The following is a 23,716-nucleotide window of genomic DNA, read 5'->3' on the forward strand; positions in this document are numbered from 1 at the left end:
TGGAAGATGTTTTAGTTCCAAAAATCTAAGAAAAATCTCTGTCAAATTATTCATTTTAGCTGACCACTAAGTTAATCAAGCAGAGACTTAAATAGCCACACATGGTAAAGAACAATCCCAGTGCAACACTAGACAAATAGTAGAAACAACAAAAACAAAAACACTAGCTACTAGGAAAGAGCAAGATTTGATTGCCAGATGTACCAAGTTATACTATTTAAAATGTCAAGTTACCAGAAAATATTATAAGACATACAAAGAAATAAAAGTATGGGCCATGCACAGAAATAAAACCAGTAAATAGAAACTGCCTTTGAGGACACCTGAATATTGGATTTACTTGACAAATATATTAAGTCAGCTATGGTAAACTTGTTCAAAGGGAAATATAAACTATTATATAATCAATTAAGGAAAGTAGGAGATTGATGTCTTACCAAATCAGTAATAAAGGAAGAAATTATTAAAAAATTAAAAAACAAATAGAATTTCCAGAGTTGGAAATTATAAAAATTGAAAAACAAATGTAAAAGAGAAAAACAAACAACCTCATCAAAAAGTGGGCGAAGGATATGAACAGACACTTCTCAAAAGGAGACATTTATGTGGCCAACAAACATATGAAAAAAAGCTCATCATCACCAGTCATTAGAGAAATGCAAATCAAAAGCACAATGAGATAGCATTTCATGCCAGTTAGAATGGCAATCATTAAAAAGTCAGTAAACAACAGATGTTGGAGAGGATGTGGAGAAATAGGAACACTTTTACACTGTTGGTGGGAGTGTAAATTAGTTGCACCACTGTGGAAGACAGTGTGGCAATTCCTCAAGGATCTAGAACTAAAAATACCATTTGAGCCAGCAATCCCATTACTGGATATATACCTGAAGGATTATAAATCATTCTACTATAAAAACACATCAACACGTATGTTTATTGCAGCACTGTTCACAAAGCAAAGACTTGGAACCAATACAAATGCACATCAATGATAGACCGGATAAGGAAAATGTGGCACATATACAGCATGAAATACTCTGCAACCATAAAAAAGGATGAGTTTATGTCCTTTGCAGGGACATGGATGAACCTGGAAACCATCATTCTCAGCAAACCCACACAGGAACAGAAAACCAAACACTGCATGTTCTCACTCATAAGTGGGAGTTCAAGAATGAGCACACAGGGAGGGGAACATCACACACCAGGGCCTGTTCGGGGGTCGGGGGGATAGTGGAGGGATAGCATTAGGAGAAATACCTAATGTAAATGACGGTTGATGGGTGCAGTAAACCACCATGGCACGTGTACGGCACATGTAGACCTATGTAAAAAACCTGCACATTCTGTACATGTATCCCAGAAATTAAAGTATATTTTTTAAAAAGTTATTGGAAAAAATGAAATAATTACTAATTGAGCACAAGAGACTTAATTTGGCAGAAGAAAGAAGTAGTGAACATAAAGATAAGTTTATTAAGATAATTGTTTCTGAGGATCATCAGAAAAAAATAAATAAATGAGTAGATCCTCAGAGATCTACTCACATATGAGAGTTCCAAAAGGAAAAGGGATAGATAAATGCTTTGAAAAAATAATGGCCAAAACTTTCTGAATTTTATGAAAAAAATGTTGATCTACACATCCATGAACTCATCAAACTCAAAGTAGAATAAATTCAAAGAGACTGAAAGTTAATCATGATAGTCAAACTCTCAAACGCAAACAGATAATAGTGATACCATCGAGAGAAAAGTGATTTATTACATACAAGGATCCTCATAACAACTGACTTCTCATCAGAATCCACCATGTAGATGAGAAAGCAGCAGAATGATATATTTGAAGTGCTAAAAGAAAAACCATAAATTCATATCCCACAATGCTACCTTCCAAATTAAAGCAGAAATTAAGACATTTTGAGATAAACAAGAACTGGGAGAATTCATAACTAACAGACTAACATATAAAGAATAGTAATGATAGTCCTTTAGGTTAAAATGAAAAGAAACTATAGAATCTTAATTATTCACACATAAAAATAATGAGATCCAGTAATGGTAATTATATTAGTAAATATTAAAACCTGTATAAATATGTTTTGTTCATAACTCTTTTCTCTTTCTATATGATTTAAAAGACGGAGCATAAAACCATAATTACAATAGTTTGTTGATGGGCTTATAATGTATAAGATATAATTTGTATCACAATAATAAAACAAGGGAGTAAAAAAAAGGGGAGCAATGGTGGAGCAATATTTTTGCACATTATTAAAATAAAGTTGCTATTAATGCTGTGTAATTGCTTTATCTTAAGAGGTTACTTGTAATCTATAGGTCAACCATTAAAAATTTTTTAAATAATACAATAAATGTAACAAGGGTATTAAAGTGGTATATCAGAAAAAATATCTATTTAACACAAAGTAAGGCAATAATGGAAGAAGGCAGGAGCAAAAGAGAAAAAGACATATAGAAAACAAATGGCAAAATAGCAGAAGTAAACTCTACCTTATCAGTAATTACAGTAAATGCAACTTGAGTAAACATTCCAATCAAAAGACAAATAATGGCACAATGTGCTTAATGAAAAAATTGTTCAACTCTATGCTATTTGTAATAGACACACTTTGTATTCAAGAGTGAAAACTAAATTCATAGCAAGAGGAAGGAAGACATAATTAAAATTAAAGCATAAATTAATAAAGCAGAGAATAAAAAAGCAATAGAATAAAACAATGAAATCTAAAACTAGTACTTTCCAAAATTGAAAAACCATTAACTAGACTGATCAGGAAAAAATAGAGAAGACCCTGATTACAAGAATCAGAAATGAAAGAGAAGAAAACACTACAGTCTTCCAAAAATAAAAAAGAATTCAAAGAGAATACTGAAAAATTACATGCTAAGCAATTATGAAGCCTAAATGAAATAGGTAACTTTACAGAAAGGCAAAACCACTGAAAGTAATCCGAAAAAAGTATAGCATATCAATAAACTTACAATAAGCAAACAGATTGATTTAGTAATAAAAATGTGTTCCACAAAATAAGTACATGAGCAGATTGCTTTACCAGTGATTTTACCAAATGTGTACAGAATAATGAACACCAATCCTTCTGCAACTGTTCCAAAAGAGAAGGGGAAAACTCTTAACATGTTCTGTGTGGCTAATATTACCCAGTCCAAATCCAGTCAAAGATATGACAAAAAAAGAAAAATACAGATCAATGTGCCTTATGAACACAGACCCCAAATTCCTTCATCAAGTACTAGCAAATGGAATTAAGCACATATACAAAGAAATACACATTATGACCAATTGGGATATATATTAGTTCTGCAAGGTTGGTTTTAAAATAGAAAATCACTGAATGCAATACACAATATTAATAGAATATAAGACAAATTAACACATATAAATAGCTTCATTGATAGCATTTGAAAACATTCAACACATTTCACAAATAAAACAAAAAAATACACTCAACAAATGAGAAACAGAAGGGAACGTCCAAAATCTAGTAAAGTGTCCCATGAAAAATCTACAGCTAACATCATACTTTATGGTGAAAGACTGCTTGATTTTCTTTTAAGCTCAGGAACAAGACAAGGATATTTAATCTGTCATTTCTATTCAACATTGTACTGGAAGTTGTTGGGATAATTAAACATAAAACAGAAAAAACATATCAATATTGGAAAGGTAGGAGCAAAATTATCTCCATTATCAGATATTAAAAATCCTAAGGAATCGACCAAAAATTATTATAACTAATAAATAAGTTTACTAATGTTGAAAAATACATGATCATTATACAAAAATCAGTGGTGTTTCTATACACTAGCAAAGAACAATCTGAAAATGGTGTTAAGACAATTCCATTTCTAATAACATAAAAAGATTCAAATTCTTTTTTTTATTATTATTATACTTTAAGTTTTAGGGTACATGTGCACAACGTGCAGGTTAGTTACATATGTATACATGTGCCATGTTGGTGTGCTGCACCCATTAACTCGTCATTTAACATTAGGTATATCTCCTAATGCTATCCCTCCTCCCTCCCCCCACCCCACAACAGTCCCCAGAGTGTGATGTTCCCCTTCCTGTGTCCATAGGTTCTCATTGTTCAATTCCCATCTATGAGTGAGAACATGCGGTGTTTGGTTTTTTGTCCTTGCGATAGTTTCCTGAGAATGATGGTTTCCAGCTTCATCCATGTCCCTACAAACGACACGAACTCATCATTTTTTATGGCTGCATAGTATTCCATGGTGTATATATGCCACATTTTCTTAATCCAGTCTATCATTGTTGGACATTTGGGTTGATTCCAAGTCTTTGCTATTGTGAATAGTGCCACAATAAACATACGTGTGCATGTGTCTTTATAGCAGCATGATTTATAGTCCTTTGGGTATATACCCAGTAATGGGATGGCTGGGTCAAATGGTATTTCTAGTTCTAGATCCCTGAGGAATCGCCACACTGACTCCCACAATGGTTGAACTAGTTTACGGTCCCACCAATGGATTCTAAGAAGTACAAGTATACATTGAAAACGATAAAATACTTTGTTCTTTTGGCTTAGGATTGACTTGGCAATGCAGGCTCTTTTTTGGTTCTATATGAACTTTAAACTACTTTAAAGTTTAAAAACTACTTTTTCCAATTCTGTGAAGAAAGTCATTGGTAGCTTGATGGAGATGGCATTGAATCTATAGATTACCTTGGGCAGTATGGCCATTTTCACGATATTGATTCTTCCTACCCATGAGCATGGAATGTTCTTCCATTTGTTTGTATCCTCTTCTATTTCATTGAGCAGTGGTTTGTAGTTCTCCTTGAAGAGGTCCTTCCTGTCCCTTGTAAGTTGGATTCCTAGGTATTTTATTCTCTTTGAAGCAATTGTGAATGGGAGTTCACTCATGATTTGGCTCTCTGTTTGTCTGTTATTGGTGTATAACAATGCTTGTGATTTTTGCACGTTGATTTTGTATCCTGAGACTTTGCTGAAGTTGCTTATCAGCTTAAGGAGATTTGGGGCTGAGACGATGGGGTTTTCTAGATATACAATCATGTCATCTGCAAGCAGGGAAAATTTGACTTCCTCTTTTCCTAACCGAATACCCTTTATTTCCTTCTCCTGCCTGATTGCCCTGGCCAGAACTTCCAACACTATGTTGAATAGGAGTGGTGAGAGAGGGCATCTCTGTCTTGTGCCAGTTTCCAAAGGGAATGCTTCCAGTTTTTTCCATTCAGTATGATATTGGCTGTGGGTTTGTCATAGATAGCTCTTCTTATTTTGAGATACATCCAATCAATTCCTAATTTATTGAGAGTTTTTAGCATGAAGCATTGTTGAATTTTGTCAAAGGCCTTTTCTGCATCTATTGAGATAATCGTATGGTTTTAAAGCTGGAAGTATCATGCTACCTGACTTCAAACCATACTACAAGGCTACAGTAATCAAAACAGCATGGTACTGGTACCAAAACAGAGATATAGAGCAATGGAACAGAACAGAGCCCTCAGAAATAACGCCACATATCTACAACCATCTGATCTTTGACAAACCTGACAAAAACAAGAAATGGGGAAATGATTCCCTATTTAATAAATGTTGCTGGGAAAACTGGCTAGCCATATGTAGAAAGCTGAAACTGGATCCCTTCCTTACACCTTATGCAAAAATTAATTCAATATGGATTAAAGACTTAAATGTTAGACCTAAAACCATAAAAACCCTAGAAGAAAACCTAGGCAATACCATTGAGGACCTAGGCATGGGCAAGGACTTCATGTCTAAAACACCAAAAGCAATGGCAACAAAAGCCAAAACTGACAAATGGGATCTAATTAAACTAAAGAGCTTCTGCACAGCAAAAGAAACTACCATCAGAGTGAACAAGCAACCTACAAAATGGGAGAAAATTTTCGCAATCTATTCATCTGACAAACGGCTAATATTCAGAATCTACAATGAACTCAAACAAATTTACAAGAAAAAACCAAACAACCCCTTCAAAAAGTGGGCAAAGGATACGAACAGACACTTCTCGAAAGAAGACATTTATGCAGCCAAAAAACACATGAAAAAATGCTCACCATCACTGGCCATCAGAGAAACGCAAATCAAAACCACAATGAGATACCATCTCACATCATTAAAAAGTCAGGAAACAACAGATGCTGGAGAGGATGTGGAGAAATAGGAACACTTTTACACTGTTGGTGGGACTGTAAACTAGTTCAACCATTGTGGAAGTCAGTGTGGCAATTCCTCAGGGATCTAGAACTAGAAATACCATTTGACCCAGCCATCCCATTACTGGGTACATACCCAAAGGACTATAAATCATGCTGCTATAAAGACACATGCACACGTATGTTTATTGTGGCACTACTCACAATAGCAAAGACTTGGAACCAACCCAAATGTCCAACAATGATAGACTGGATTAAGAAAATGTGGCATATATACACCATGGAATACTATGCAGCCATAAAAAATGATGAGTTTATGTCATTTGTAGGGACATGGATGAAGCTGGAAACCATCATTCTCAGGAAACTATCGCAAGGACAAAAAACCAAACACCGCATGTTCTCACTCATAGGTGGTAATTGAACAATGAAAACATATGGACACAGGAAGGAGACCATCACACACTGCAGCCTGTTGTGGGGTGGGGGGAGGGAGGAGGGATAGCATTAGGAGATATACCTAATGTTAAATGACGAGTTAATGGGTGCAGCACACCAACATGGCACATGTATACATATGTAACTAACCTGCACATTGTGCACATGTACCCTAAAACTTCAAGTATAATAAAAAAAAGAAAAGAAAATGATAAAATGTTATTGAAAGAAATTAAAGAAGATTCAATAAAATCCCTATTAAAGTTATGGCTGCCTTTTTCTTCAGAAAGTAACAAGCTGATATTAAAATTCATATGGAAGTACAAGGACTCCAGTTTAGCAAAACAATGATGAAACAAAAAAATAAGTTGGATTCATCTTTCCTAACTTCAAACTTACTAAAAGCTACAATAAGAGGGTGTGGTATTAGAATAAAGATAAATAGGATAGAGTGTCTACAAATCCTTACACGTTTGTCTAATTGGTTTTAAAGGTACCAAGATAATTTAATATGGAAAGAATAGTATTTTTAAGAAATTATCCTCAGACAACTGGATATTCATGTGTAGAAGAATGAGGCTAGACCCTTACCTCACACCACACACATAAAAATTAACTAACTCAAAATGGATATCTCAATAGAAGAGATAAAAACATAAAGTTTACAGAAGAAAATATAGGAATAAAATTATTGTAATTTTGAGTTAGACAACAATTTCTTAGCTATGATATGAAAAGCAAAAGTGGCAAAAGAAAATGAGTCAATTGGTTGTCCTCAAAATTAAAATTGTTTGTGCCTCAAAGGACACCATGAAGAAAAAGACAACTCACATAATGGAAGAAAATATTTGCAAATCATATTTGATAAGTGGCTTGTATCCAAAATATATAAAATTTCTTACAACTAAAATAAAAGGTACATAACTCCATTCCCAAATGGGCAAATGATATCAGAAGATATTCTCCCAAAAAGAGATACACGAGGTCAGAAAGCACATGTTAAGATGAACACTATTATTAGTTGTTAGGGAGAAGAAAATCAAATGTGTATTGAGATACCACTTCACACCCACTTCTAGTTAAAAAGACAAATATCAACAAATATTGGCAAGATGTGGAGAAGTTGACACTCTCATACGTTGCTGGTGGTACTGCAAAAATTACACATTCACTTTGGAAAAGAGTTTGGAAGTTCCTCTAAAAGTTAAGCATAGAGTTACTCTATGATCCAGCAATTCTACTCTAATTTTATATGCAAAATAATTGAAAATATATGTCTGGACATATATTGCATATGTTTATAGCAGCATTATTCATAATAGTCAAAAAGTTGTAATAATCAACATGTTTATCAGCTGAAAAATAAACAAATTTGCTGTAACTTTATGATGTAATGTTATCTGGCCATAAAAAAGAAACAAAGTCCTTACACCTGCTATGACATAAATCTTGAAAACATTATGGTACGTCAAACAAACCAGTCACAAAAAAAACATATATTGCATGATTCCATTTATATGAAATGCCCAGAACAGACAAATCCTAGAGATAGAAAGTCGATTAGGAGTTTCAAGGGGGAAGAAGGAAATGGGGAGATGCTATGGTAATGGTATGAGTTCCTTTGGAATAATAAAAGTATTCTAACATTAGATAGTGGTGATTGTTGTACTTCTCTATGAATCTACTAAATCTATAGTAGTTCTCTCCTTGTCTATGGTTTTGCTTTCTGGTTTCAGTTACCAGCAGTCAACCATGCTCTAAAAATAGGTGAATATAGTATAATAAGATATTTTGAGAGAGAGAGAGAGACCACATTGCCACACTTTTATTACAGTATGTTATGATTTTTCTATTTAATTAGTAGTTATTGTTGTCAATCTCTTAATGTGCCTAACTTATATTTAAACTTCACCATAGTTATACATAGAAAAATACATAATTTATATATAGATGGTCCACAACTGGTTTGACATGATGTTTTGTCTTTACAATGGGATAAAAGCAATTTACATTAAGTAGAAACTATGCTTCAAGTACCCTTACAACCACTATGTTTTTTTGCTTTCAGTGAAGTATTCAATAAATTACATGAGATATTCAATAATTTATTATAAAATAAGATTTGTGTTTTTCTCCATTGTAAGTTAATGTAGGTTCTGAGCATGTTTAAGGGAGGCTAGGATAAGCTATGATATTCAGCAAGTATATTAAATACTTATAAGTACATTTCTGACTTACAATTTTTTTCAATTTACAATGGGTTTATCAGAAAAATAACCCTGTTGTAAGTTAAGGGATATGTATAACCCTGTATAGAGTTCGGTGCTATCTTTGATTTTCGTATATCCACTGGGGGTCTTGGAACATATCTCCGTTGGAATAGTAAAGGGGGATTATTGTACTGAATTGTACACTTAAAAAGGTGAATTGTATGGTATGTTAATTATGTCTCAATAAAATTATTATTTAGAAAGATAACTAGGTAAGGAAATTCCTAAGTAGTAAGTCATCCTATTTATATGTAACATATGGAATACACACATTATGCTCATCTCATTAATATAGCATATTTAGTGACTGCTCTTTTCTCTTTACAATCTAGAAAAGCCAATATGAATATAATGTTCATATTAATACATTATCTTTATAATCACAAAGAAGAAGCACATTCAGAAAATCTGATTCAGCTAAACTTTAAATTTTATATCCAGATAAAATGCAACAGATATCTGAAATATGAAAATAAATAAAGCAAATAATATATCAAAAATCTTAGGAATGATGAAATGACCAAGAGTTTGTCTTAATTTAGGTGACAAAATCTCCTGAAACACTTATACATTTAAATCACTAGGAGTTCACAATAAGCCATGTCAGGGTTATCTAGAAAGACTGATTATGTATCATGAATATTAAAGTATTTTGAATTAAGACTTATAGATGTTGTTTATTTTGTTTTCAATCTCTAAGACTTCTATATCAAATGCAATACCTTTATTTAAATAAAATTAATACCATGTTGGACAATAAATTAATATTTGTGTCCTCTCATTTTGTTGGAATATATAAGGATATTTTGAGCAAATAGGTGGACAAACATAAGTGATGTATTTCATACACACATACACACACACATACACACATACATTTAACTCATACGTATAAGACATTGTTTTGGGAAGGAGCAAAGCAGCTTCTGATAGCCAGGATATTCAGGAGCTAGCCATATAGTATAAAGCAGGTTTAGAGCTAGGTGTAAGTGTTTTTCTGACGAACATTTCAACAATTTCATAGAACATCAGTATCAGACATGGCTAATCTATGCAAATAAGACATCACAAAAACTAGACTAACTTATAATCATATTAAATAGAGACAAAACCAGGAACATCACCCAAACCAAAAGACTAACAAAACAATCCCCTGTTATGGCTGATATAAGTAATTGCTACCTCTTTTGAAAACATTGGCTTTCACTTCCTTCTTGTCTTTTCCTCCATCCTCCTAGGTAAGACTTATCATAAACCTAATAATAAAATTCTGCTCACTTCTTGACAACTTATCCAGAGCAAAGACCCACTCTTTGAAACCATCCCCCAAAATACATGTAGCAAGCTGAAGTCTGTAAGTCCTTTCTAACATCCTTTTATTTAGATATCCCTGTGGATCTACATGATGTGTTTTCTCTCTTGTTGCAATGAGTTATAAACCCAACTTTTGCAACCCTAGGTGTGTTCCCAGTGGTGTTTGTCTGGTGACTGCCAACAGCATCAATGCACACATACACAAACGCATATACAAGTTATCTTAAGAAATTATAGAAAGAGCTAAATGCTAAAAAAAGGATATATCAGAGTCTCAATGAAAGAAATAATAGAAAATTTATAGTACATATTATAGGTTATAATTAATTGATGTAAGAAAAATAAAACATAGATAACTATGAATATTATGTTTTTAGTTCATCAAAAGTTTATTATTTCTCCTAATATACAGATGGAAAGGTTATTAATATCAATTTGTGTTCATACATCAACTTAATAATTGCTAATGTCACAAAAAATGTCTCTGGGTCTTTTTATTGTTATATATCTTTAATCCTAACTATTGGCATTGTGAGTTTTCCTATATTACCAAAATTATTTATTTATCTTTCTTTTTGTCACATAGTATCTATGCCATTATTGCCAACTATTGTGGGATTTAATTTAATAAAGCAAACTGCCTACAGTTTGAACTGCCTACAGTTGAACAGTCTGCACCTTATAACCCACTTTAATCACCAAAAAATTAGAAACATTTGTGAAAAGTTTTACAGGCATGAGATAATCGAGAATTCTCAACCTTAATCACAAGGCAAAAGAGAATGTATGATTTATTCTGGAGGACATTCTGAAATAATTTTAACATTTTCCTTTGGAAAATAATCATCTGAGTGTATTTGTATGCAATTCATCTGCTTCTGAACAAGAAAAGGATTTAGTTATGATATACTTGATTATGCATCTACATAAGAGATGCAATGTATACCAAACAAATCTAGGACTAAAAATTATTTACCAAGGGCCGGGCATGGTGGCTCACGCCTATAATCTGAGCACTTTGGAAGGCCAAGGCGGGCAGGTCACTTGGGATCAGGAGCTCGAGACCAGCCTGGCTAACATGGTAAAACTTCATCTCTACTACGAATACAAAAATTAGCCAGGCATGGTGTCAGGCACCTGTAATCCTAGCTACTCAGAGGCTGAGGCAGGAGAATCACTTGAACCCAGGAGGTGCAGGTTGCAGTGAGCCAAGATCATGCCACTGCACTCCAACCTGGGAAACAGAGTGAGATTCTACCTCAAAAAAAACAATTTACAAATATATATGTGGTTATTAAGCTTTTGGAATAATAGCAATAGCTACTAAGAATTTCTTTTCCATGTGTACACGTCATTTTTAAAAAATAACTTCAAGTGTTATTTTAGATTTACAGAGTACATGTGCAACTGTTACATGGATATATTACATGATGCTGGAGTTTGGGGTACAAATGATCCCATCACCCAGGTAGTGAGCATAGTACCCAACAGTCAGTTTTTAAACCCAGGCTTACCTCCTTCCTTTCCCACTCTAGAGTTCCCCAGTGTTTATTACTGCCATCTTTATGTCCACGAGTACCCAGTGTTTAGCTTCCACTTATAAGTGAGAACATATGATATTTGGTTTTCTGTTTCTATATTAATTCACCTAGGATTATGGCCTCCAGCTGCATCCATGTTGCTGCAAAGAACATGACTTTGTTCTTCTTTATGGCTGCATAGTAGTCCATGGTGTATATGAACCACATTTTCTTTATGCAATCCCACATTGATGGGAACCTAGGTTAGTTCTATGTCTTTGCTATGGTGAGTAGCACTGAGATGACTACATGAGTGTATGCATCTTTTTAGTATAATGATTTATTCACTTTTGGATATATGCCCAGTAATGGGATTGGTGGGTGAAATGGTAGTTCTGTGTTAAGTTTTTGAGAAATCTCCAAACTGCTCTCCAGAGTAGCTGAACTAATTTACATTCCCAACAACAGTGTTTAAACATTCTGTTTTCTCCATTGCCTCACCAGCATCTGTTGGTTTTTTAACTTTTTAATAATAACAATGCTGATGTGTGTGAGATGTTGTCTCATTGTGGTTTTGATTTGGATTTCTGTGATTAATGATGTTGAGAATTTTTTTCATATATTTACAGGGCACTTGTTAAACGCATATCTCAAAATGTCAGAAAGATATCAAACTAATGATCTAACATCATACTTGGAAAACCAGAAACGTAAGAGCAAACTAATTTCAAACCTAGCAAAAGAAAAGAACTAAAATCAGAGCAGAACTGAACAAAATTAAGACCCCAAAATCCAGGGAAATAATCAATTTAACCAGAAGTTGGTTTTTTGAAAGCATAAACATGATTGATAAACCACTGTCTACATTAACAAAGAAAAAACGACAGAAGATCCAAATAAGTACAATCAGAGATAACAAAGGTGACATTACAACTGATCCCACAGAAGTTGAATGATTCTGAGAGACCCTTATGAACACCTCCATACACATAAACTAGAAAATCTGAAGGAAATGGATAAATACCTGGTAACATACAATCTCCCAAGATTGAATGAGAAAAAAATTGAAATCCTTAAAACAGCAAGTTTTGAAATTAAATCAGTAATTTGAAAAAAACAACCTACCAACAAAATAAAGCCCCAGACCAGATGGATTCATGCCAAATTTTACTAGATGTAAAAAGAAAAGCTGGTACCCATTCTACTGTAACTATTCCCCCCACCCAAAAAAAATGAAGTAGAAGGAACTCCTCCCTAACTCACTCTATGAACCAGTATTATCCAGATACCAAAACCTGGAAAAGATACAACACTAAAAGAAAACTACAGGCCAACACACCTTATGACCCCAGATGTAAAAATCCTCAACAAAATACTAGGAAACCAAATATGACAGCACATCAAAAAGTTAATTCTCCAACTAAGCTTCATTCCTGGGATGCAATTGTTTCAACATACACAAATCAATAAATGTGATTCACCGCATAAACAGAATTAAAAACAAAAAACACATGATGATCCCAATAGAAGTGGAAAATTCTGCTACAAAATTCAACATCATGTTAAAAATCCTAAATAGACTAGGTATCTAAGAAACATACCTCAAAATAATAAGAGCCATCTATGGTAAACCCACAGCCAACATCGTACTAAATGGGCAAAGTCTACAAGCATTCCCCTGGAGGACTGGAACAAGCCCAGCCTCACAACTTCTATTCAACACAGTACTGGAAGTCGGAGCCAGAGCTATCAGGCAAGAGAAATAAATAAAAGGTATCCAAAAAGGAACAAAATAAGTCAAACTCTCTCTCCTTACTGATGATATGATTCTATACCTAGAAGATGCTGAAGACTCCACCAAAAGGCTCCTGGAACTGATAAAAAATTTGGTAAAGTTTCAGGACACAAAATCGATGTATACAAATCAGTAACATTTCTATGCACTAATAACATTCAAGACGAGAGCCAAGTCAAGAAACCATTTACAATATGCAATCCTATTTACAATAGCACACACACCAAAAACAAAAAACAAACAAACAAACAAAAAAGAAAGGAATACATCTAACCAAGGATGTGAAAGATCCGTACAAAGAGAACTACAAAACACTGCTAAAAGTAATCAGTAATGACACAAACAAATGAAAAAATATCCCGTGTTCATGGCTTGGAAGAATCCATATCATTAAAATGGCCATAATGCCCAAAGCAATGCACAGATTCAACCTATCAACCTACAAATGTCATTTTTCACAGAATTAAAGAAAAACTATACTAAAATGTATGTAGAATGAAAAAAGAGGTTGAATAACTAAAGCAATCTTAGAGAGTAAACAAAAAAAGATGGAGGCATCATGTTACCTGACTTCAAACTATACTGTAAGTCTACAGTAACCAAAAACAGCATGGCAGCATTGCACTGGTAAAGCAACAACAATAACAGACACATAGACCAGTGGAACAGAACAGCAAAACCAGAAATAAAGCAACATACTGACAGCCATCTAATATTTGACAAATCAACAAAAATAAGCAATGAGGGAAGGACCACCTATTCACTAAAGGGTGCTGGGAAAACTGGCTATCCATATGCAGAGGACTGAAACTGGACCCTTACCCTTTTACTATATACAAAAAAAAAAAAAAACCTAGAATGGACTAAATATATAAATATAAGACCTCTGACTATAAGAATCCTAGAAGAAAACCTAGAAAACACCGTTCTGGACATCAGCCTTGATAAATAATTTATGAGTGAGTCCACAAAAGCAATTGCAACAAAACCAAAAATTGACAAGTGAGATTAAGCTAAAGAGCTTCTGCAAAGCAAAGGAAAATATCAACAGAGTAAACAGACAACTGACAGAATGGGAAAAATAGTCACAATCTATGCATCCAACAAAGGTGTGATACGCTGAATCTATAAGGAACTTATTCAACAAGCAAAAAACAACTCCATTAAAAGGTGGGCATAATACATAAACAGCTACTCAGAATTTCTATTTAGAGTTTCTTCAGAATTCTCACCTAAGAATCAACTAATACAATTGAATTATGGAATACATAGATAATTTATATTATAAAATATATGAAAAATGTTACTAAAATAATCCAAACTCACAATAATCTCTAAGTAAAAAATTGGCAGCTTTAATTTAGTGGACTCACTCCTTTCTTGTCATAGTGTGGTAGTTCTCATAGTGCATGGAAAGGTCCAAAACAATGTTAAGATGGCAAAAACATGTTTTGAAGAAGTAAATGCATTTGTATCATTTACCATATCGGAACATTGCATTTTCAAGTTAAAATCTGTTTATACTTTGTTGACATCTGGCCTTCGGTATTTCCAAATTTCAAATGACTGTGACACAATCTTGTCAGTAAATGGCTCTTCATCTCTGGATGGTTATTTTAATTAAATGTATCTAAAGTGAAAATAATGTCTGGATGTATCCCAAGGACACTGAGCACTCCAAGTAATTTCGTGAAGAAAACTAAAAATATATTACTCACCGATAGCTTTTGTAAAGGTCAATACAGGTGGAATTGTTCTTGCAAGGATTCATTTTACACTCATTGGATTCTTGTTCAGAAAAATTTCCTTCCCAACCAGATAGGCACACACACTGGTAGCTCTAAGGGAATATGAAATTATATATTTTTAGGCTATTTCTTAGTATTAAGCCTAATACAGATATTACGCCTGGCTATTTTGATATCTCTGTCAATTTATAATTTTTTTAGTTTTATACAATGCCAATACTCCCCCCAAATGACTTTTAACCACATTTTTAAATCGTGTGAATGGTATTCTTTAGCATCTAATTAAATAAAGTTTTGTAGTAAGTCAATAGATTTTACAGAAGGTATTAAAGATTTATGCATTATGCTCACAATGTAGAATTATCATCTTTGTTAAATGTTTTAAAAGAAAAATAGCATGTTAGTCACATGATAGTAGATGATGGAATATAACTAAATAACTAATTAAACAACTCAGCAACTAGCTCGCAAGTTAAAAATATAACTATAAATAAGGAAACTTTTGACAGATTTATTGTTACAGATAAATATTTAAAATAAATTAACAGAACTTTTGGTCAATTAAAATCATAAAACTTTTAATGGTGTTTTTCTGAAACAGAGAGTTGCCCTATGACAATGTAATTCAAAATACTAGAGGTAAAATATTGCTTTCATAGTATTGGGCAAACAAACAAACAAAAGAAACACTTTAAATTACTCTGTGAAAATACTTTCTGTATGAAAAATATTTTTGAAGAATAGAGCTCTTGTCAAAAATTAGGTTTTGGGCTTTTGCCTGTAGAGAATCTAGATATAGCATTATAAAAATGGTAAAATCAATGTTAACTGTTATTTAAATCTGCACTTTTCAATACAGTAGCCACATGTGGCTATAAAACATTGAAACATGGCTAGTACCAATTAAGATGTGCTATAAATATAAAATACACATTGACTGTTGAAAATTTAGTATTAAAAAAGGAATGTCAAGTATCTCACTAAATTTTTTTATTATTTACATTTGGTTGAAATGGAAATAATTTTGATATAAAGAGTTAAATAAGACATACGATTTCAATTAATTTCATTTATTTCCGTAACTTTTTGTAGTGGCTACTAGAAAAGTTAAAACACAAACAGAGATCTCATTTAATTTCTACTGAACAGAGTTGAGAGTTGAGTTAGATAATGCCAGCCCAGTTTCTCCATTTGTGGATAGAATTAAGAAGTCTATATACTTATAAGCACGATGTGATGAGTAGGGGCCCTGAGATTACAGAATGCATCTTGGTTTAATACATCTCAACATCCTGTACAGATCTAGCACCCTGTCTATGTTTAATTAATGTTGATTAAATAAACAGAAAAGAACAAACATGATATGACCAATAATGTAAAGGTTGAAGTTAGTAGCCAAAACAAAATTCAAAATCATCCTTTATCACTTTGCTACATTTGGACAGCAAATTTTTTTTTACAAACATAACAGTGAAACATGATAACCAGAAGAAAAATAAATTCATGCCCCATGCACGTGCATTTAGGTTACAACAGTTTAAACGTATAAGAAGTTCTATTCAGTACTGTGCTTTGGTTGAACAGGGCCAGTTGGTTTTCCATGCTAGGTATTAATAAGTAGCTTAAAAGCACAAGAATGAGAGCCACCTTATCAACATTGTGCTTTATTCCTGACACATATACTATTCTCCCTCAGAATAATCTTTAAGAGTACTCAAGTTTTGCTGGATTTTAGCAGATTTTTTTTTTCACATACCATGCTCCCTACGTTGTTAACTTCCTCCATGAGTGTGGTAACATTTGCAATTTTCATTGGTTGCGTTTGGCTTATTTTTTTTGGTAAACCTTACAAGAGGACTTACATAAAAATTGAATATAATGATTATATTTTGTTTTATGAATGTGCTATTTAAAATGAAAGCAATTCCACAATAGGCAAGACAACATCAGCTGTGGGGAATGGGAGAAAATCATCCCACTCAGTAGCATAAATGGCATATGCATAAAATCTTCGGGACATGCCCATTCGTTATGTTCTGAAATTTCTCATATTATGGGGTATAAATTATTTATGTAAAGACAAAAGCATAAGCACACTGCTGATTTTTATTTTGATGCCTCAATAATATTTTGAAACAAATTTAGTGAGTCAAAAATATCAATCAAATTTTTCCTATTAAATTCATATATTTCTTAAAAGCTAATAACTATTGGTATTTTCAATAACTTGATAATTAGTAGAAAATTATCAATTTCATGGTATCATTATCATTAAAGTATCAGGTACTATAGCAGTGAATTCCGGATATGATGAACTATGTACAAAAAGAAAACATAAAAGGATGAAGAAAATATAATTAAAAAAATTAAAATTTAAAAATGTAAATGATGAAGAGAACAAAAGTGCATAGCAACTAAAAATAACCCAGAGTTTGAGAATTTTTATTCATCAGTATCCTACTTGCTTCAAAAGCATTTTCCTGAATTTAGACATTCTTACTGCAAAGCAGTTTCTCATTCAACATTGAATAATTGATTCCAGTAATTTAAAATAACTGTTATTTAAATTTGCACTGGTCAATACAGTGGCCACATATCAAAATAAAATACTGTTTTTAAAAGCACATTTTGAGTCAATTTTGATGGAAGAGGAAAGTATTATTAAAATGTATTTACCAAAAGGAGTAAAGGTTTACATGATTTACTAAATTAGAATCTTATCATTTTTTAACTTCTCACTACAAAGTAGACATTGCTCTTCCTACCAAACTTAGATAAAACAGTAGTTTGAAAATACGCATGAGACAGGAAAGACAGAAGATGATAAAAACACAGGTCTACAATATTGAACTCTACAGCCAGTGAGAAAAAAATAAAGACAAAGCTGTCAAGTTTGATAGTTGTAAATGCATAAACTATATAGTAGTTCACTTTTTCAGGTCAACAGCCAGATATTTTAAATTTTTCTTATCAGTAACAGATGTAGTAAAGTAAGACGGATAGCATAATTGTGAACATGAATTTTCAAGTTAGAGAGATTATCTTTGAACAATATCTCTGATGCTTATTAAATCTCTAGACATCTAATATATTAGTTTTCTCTTACTGCCTAAAATATTACTACAAATTTTGTGTCTTAAAACAACATAAATGTACTGTCTCACAGTTTCAATAAGTCAGTGTGCAAGTGTCAGTCACCTAAATCCTTTGCTTTCAGTCTCACCATGCTGAAATCAAGGTATTGACTGGGATGTGATCTCACCTAGGAAATGGAGTTCTCTTCCAAGTTCAATGACTGTAGCAGAATTCATTTCATTCTGCCTCTAGGACTTAGGTCTCATTTTCTTGCTAGCTACCAGGTAAAGACTACTCTCAGCGTTTAGAAGGTATTTGCAGGTCCTTGACACATGGCCTCCTCCTCTCACAGTATGCCAGTTTGTTTTTTTAAGGACAGCAAGAGAATCTCTGCTGTTACCTCTTATTGTGTTAAAGCCCCATCTATTTAGTGCAGCCCATCTAGGACAACCACATATTTGATTAAATAAAAGTCACTTATTGGAGGTGTTAATAACACTGTAAAATCTCTTTCTACATATAATATAATCATGGAAGAAGTATCATATTTATAGGTTTCACTCACACCCAAGGGGAGATTTTACAGGGCATATACACTAGGAGATGGGAATCTCGAGGATCATCTTATAATTTTGCCTTTGATATCTACTAATCTACTTAATTTTTCCAAGTAACCTGCTCAAGTTCTCTAAGCCTCAGGTGCCTTCATATGTAAAGTACTAACAATTTATACTTCATAAATATACTTAAGGCTTGAAAGTAGTAATAACTATAATATTCTTAGCCTAGCGACAAATAATTATCATTAATTAGAGTAGCCATTACCTCTAGGCCAAACAGTCTAGATCTAACAACGTCAAGGAATAATTGACAGAAGTACCACGATTGCCTCAAACCTATTCATCAATACATTACTTATTTTTATAAACATTTAAGCCATATAATAAGAGATAACCAGACTAGGAAAAACAAAGAAGGAGGAAGAGCAAGAGAATCCAGCAATATGTAATTTACGAACACAGACTTACATGAAGTGGATTAATATAAGAAAATATAAATGAGGAAAATGTATTCTAGATGAAATAGAAAATCATACTAAACCAGTAGACATTTAAAAATATACCAAAGGAGGGAGATTTGCTAACATAGACTCAAACAAAATTACTCCCAAGTCTTTATTTCTTCCCTTATGCCACATAGGTGAAGAGAACAGAAAAACAGGAAAAACTACTCAAATTATTTTTTGAGACTATCAAAACCTAGCTACCAAATTCTAGCAAGCATATAACAACAAATAGAAATTTAGCCCATGTTTTTAGGATCAACAATTCAATTTTTTTCAAAAAAACATAAATTTAGATAGCCGAAAACAGTAATGTATTTAAAATACATTATATAGTTTGAGCTGGAAATATGCCAGAAATGGAAATATGCCTCAACACAAGAAAATCTTTTAGAGAAAGAATAATGGTTTTATCATTTCAGAGCAGAAAAATATTTTATAAAATTCAATACACATTCTAAAAATTTCTTTTAGCAAATGAAAACAAAATGCGAATGTACTTATATTAACAACTACCTACAAAATGATAAAAAAAAAACCCTGCCAAACATCAGTTCATCAAAAACAAATGTAGAAACTGAATAAAAAATATATATACATATACATATATATATATATACAAATTGTTGAATTGTTACAAGAACAACTGAAGTTGACTAGATCTTCTAAAGCTAAAGAGATGAGAAGCAAGCTAAGTTAAGACTACAGAGGGCTCTGTTTTTCAATCCAGGACATTTGCCCATTTGCTTCCAGATAAGTAGTTGCATCTAGATAAGCAGAAAGAAGTAGCTGGTGCTATAAAGATACATGCACATGTATGTTTATTGCAGCACTATTCACAATAGCAAAGACTTGGAACCAACCCAAATGTCCAACAATGATAGACTGGATTAAGAAAATGTGGCATTTTCTTAAATATACACCATGGAATACTATGCAGCCATAAAAAATGATAAGTTCATATCCTTTGTAGGGACATGGATGAAATTGGAAATCATCATTCTCAGTAAACTATTGCAAGGACAAAAAACCAAACACCGCATGTTCTCACTCATAGGTGGGAATTGAACAATGAGAACACATGGACACAGGAAGGGGAACATCACACTCTGGGGACTGTTGTGGGGTGGGGGGAGGGGGGAGGGATAGCATTAGGAGATATACCTAACGCTAAATGACGAGTTAATGGGTGCAGCACACCAGCATGGCACGTATATACATATGTAACTAACCTGCACATTGTGCACATGTACCCTAAAACTTAAAAAAAAAAAAAAAAAAAGAAGTAGCTGGAGTTTGCAGCAGCTTCTTTGAATGAAAAAAAACACTAGCATTCAGCTTGATCAAGGAAATTAGGTCCGTGAAGAGAAGAACAGAGAAGTGAGCCCACAATTTGATCAGCCCTATTCTATAGAGGCACTTGTTCCCTTTCAACCTTGCATTTATAGTATGAAATTACACAAAAGCATTAGCAGTCTGGTAGTGCAAGGAAGATAAAAGTTGGAGTTTAGGGCCAGCAATATCTTAGTCTTGTTAAACACTTCCAGCTTTCAATGAACACAACAGAGGGGCATATCTTGAAGAAAAACCAGCAAAAAAAAAAAAAAAAAACAGCTTTAACAGCATGAAAACCATACTTGCCTAAAATGTGATCATGCATTCCTATTCTGTCTGTCAGAAAAAGAAAAATAAAAAATCCTCTTTGGAAGATGTTAACATTAGATGGAGCTTTTCAATGTTTGAAACAAATGTCTGCCATTCAATAAAAAAGTTTCTTAAATGCTGATTACCAAATGTCAAGACACAAACTGACAGTAGAAATATACTATTGAGATACTGTGATTATTGGATAGAGATTTAAAAATACTTATGATGAATACATATAAAAATATAGAAGACAAATAGGGAATTCCACTAGAAAACTGAAATCTATAAAAGAGACAAAGAAAAACTCTGAATTTGAAAATTATAACCTGAAATTTAATAACTTAATATATTATTTTAATAATAGACACAGTAGACAGAATTAATAAACTTGCTAGTAAAAGATATACAGATTGAAATATTTATATAAAGGATATAACAGTCATAAAACAAAACAAAAGAAATACAGGAACTAATGAAAATAGCCATTATTTGCTTAACTGGAGTATCAAAAAAGAAGGTAGAGAAATTGGGCAAGAACAATATTTGAAAAATTGCTGCCTGAGAATTTTCAAAAGATGGCAAAAAGAGAGTAACCACAGATTTAGAAAGTTCTTGGGACCTATGCTGGATACATAAAAATAAAACTTTATCTAGATTAAAAGTTCTGAAAATGAAAGACAAGGAGTAAATCATACAGGCAGCCAATGAACAAAGACATATTATCTTCAAAGGGACACAAAGATCACAACTTACTCCCCAGTATCAGAAGCAAGAACCCAATGAGCCAACACGATAATGGAGTGAAAGAAAATAACTGCCAATTGAAACTTCTATACCCAGTAAAAATATACTTCAATTATGAAAGCAGAACAAACTCACTTTTTACAAAAACAAAACCTGAGAACTTAACTGCAGTGTTTAAGATTGTGGGAATTTGTTGACAGATGACCTGGATTTAAATTCAGGCTCTAAGAATTATGACTCATATAATTTTAAGCATGTTACTTAATTTCAAGGCACATCAGAAATAATGCTACCTGCCCAACGAGGGTATAAGAAGTACAGCACTGAGTATAGGACATAGTATAATATCTAACATAGTAAGACAACTATAAATTTGAACTAAAATGTTCTGATGTACTCTGACTTGTCCAGGTAGGCTAAACTACTTCTCAGTCTCTGTGATGTTTGTTTCCTTTACTTTCTTCCACTTGGAATGACTTTGTCTACTTCCACCAATCCCTGACCATACTTTCCCAGTTTTATCCATCTGCGAATGTCAAAACAAGTGCCACATAGTACCTGAAGCTTTGATAATTTCCTTCAGCATACCTTCTCATACTTACTGTTTTAGATTTTATGATACATTTAAAGCGTGTTAGTTACTTATGTACATATAAGCTGTATTCTGCTCAGTGCTTATTGTATTTAAAAATATCTTAGTTATATTATTGTGTATTTCTCTAGTTTCTAAAGTATAAATTCCAAGAGGGCAGAAACTTTCTTTACTTTATTCAACAATTATCATCATAATAACATCTAGAATAGTGTCTAATGTTTGACTGAATAGGTGCTAGAAATTGGAACATCTATAATGATATTTATTGGTACTAATATAATCATGGAGGATATTTTATTTATGATTTCTAGATATTTAATAATCTTATTTTCCTAACAAGAAAAAGACTTTTTTAAAAGAATTCATTGAAATAATTATTTCATTACAATCAACCAAAAGCAGTTCTATAAATGAAGAATTAAAATCCCCATTGAAAGAAAACTTGGATTGCTTCCATTTTGAAAAGTTTTCATATATTAGAATTATTGTATTTTTTTCAGTCTTAGCCACAATTTTTGACTAACATGTGTGCTTTGTGAAACTTTATTAGATTCCTGAGAATGTAGATATATACTGAAAAAAATAGAAATTTCAAATTATAGTCTCTTTCTGATCATTATTTATATAATTCTTGAAAGAAGGACAGACAAGTATTTTTCTTTGCTTTAATAAAAAAACTTTTGAAGTAAAATTTGTAATGAATTTAATCCTTGTAAAAATAAAGGGCTCTCCCTATTGACTTATTATCCGTTTTATTTAAATGTTATTTTAAGTTTTCACTTTAATTCATAAATACTTATAGAGTTGGCTATAGACTCAAAGGTTTCCAAATACTGAATGCTGATACTCAGGATTATACATAAAAACACTAATCTTTATTCATAAAAACTAACAGAACTATCTTAATATGATTTCTTTCAGCAAGAGAAAATGATTTATTTTGGTGCTTTAAATCTAAAGTAAAATAATATGTATTATTCTGACAGAAAGTTAATGGAATATTTAGAAACAATTTCTATAAAAAGTTACAAACGCTGAATTTGATTGAACATATTTTGAAATAAGGCAAAGAAAATACACTTTACAATGAGTGATACTTTCAAGGCAAAACTTGTAGAAAAACACAATTTCTTTTACTTGGGAAAATGTAATACAAATACATGAAGAATATGAAAAGCCACATGGTAGATGAAGATAATATAGAGTATAAATCAAGCTACACTGGATTTTGAAACCATTTTCTAAAGAAAACATAAACCTCTAAGAAACTTAGTCATTGTTTCCATGTGAT

At 32.6% G+C, this 23,716-nt stretch overlaps 1 protein-coding gene across 1 annotated transcript in view; it reads right to left on the minus strand.

Annotated features, from left to right (window-relative positions):
* Nucleotides 1-23,716, minus strand: part of EYS (eyes shut homolog) — a 1,986,267-nt gene that overhangs the window by 1,251,763 nt on the left and 710,788 nt on the right. The window contains 1 exon segment of the mRNA NM_001374351.1: nt 15,272-15,393. Within this exon segment, the coding sequence (NP_001361280.1) occupies nt 15,272-15,393 (122 nt within the window).

Source organism: Pongo abelii, chromosome 5, assembly GCF_028885655.2.
Source record: "Pongo abelii isolate AG06213 chromosome 5, NHGRI_mPonAbe1-v2.0_pri, whole genome shotgun sequence".
Lineage (NCBI taxonomy): Eukaryota > Metazoa > Chordata > Mammalia > Primates > Hominidae > Pongo > Pongo abelii.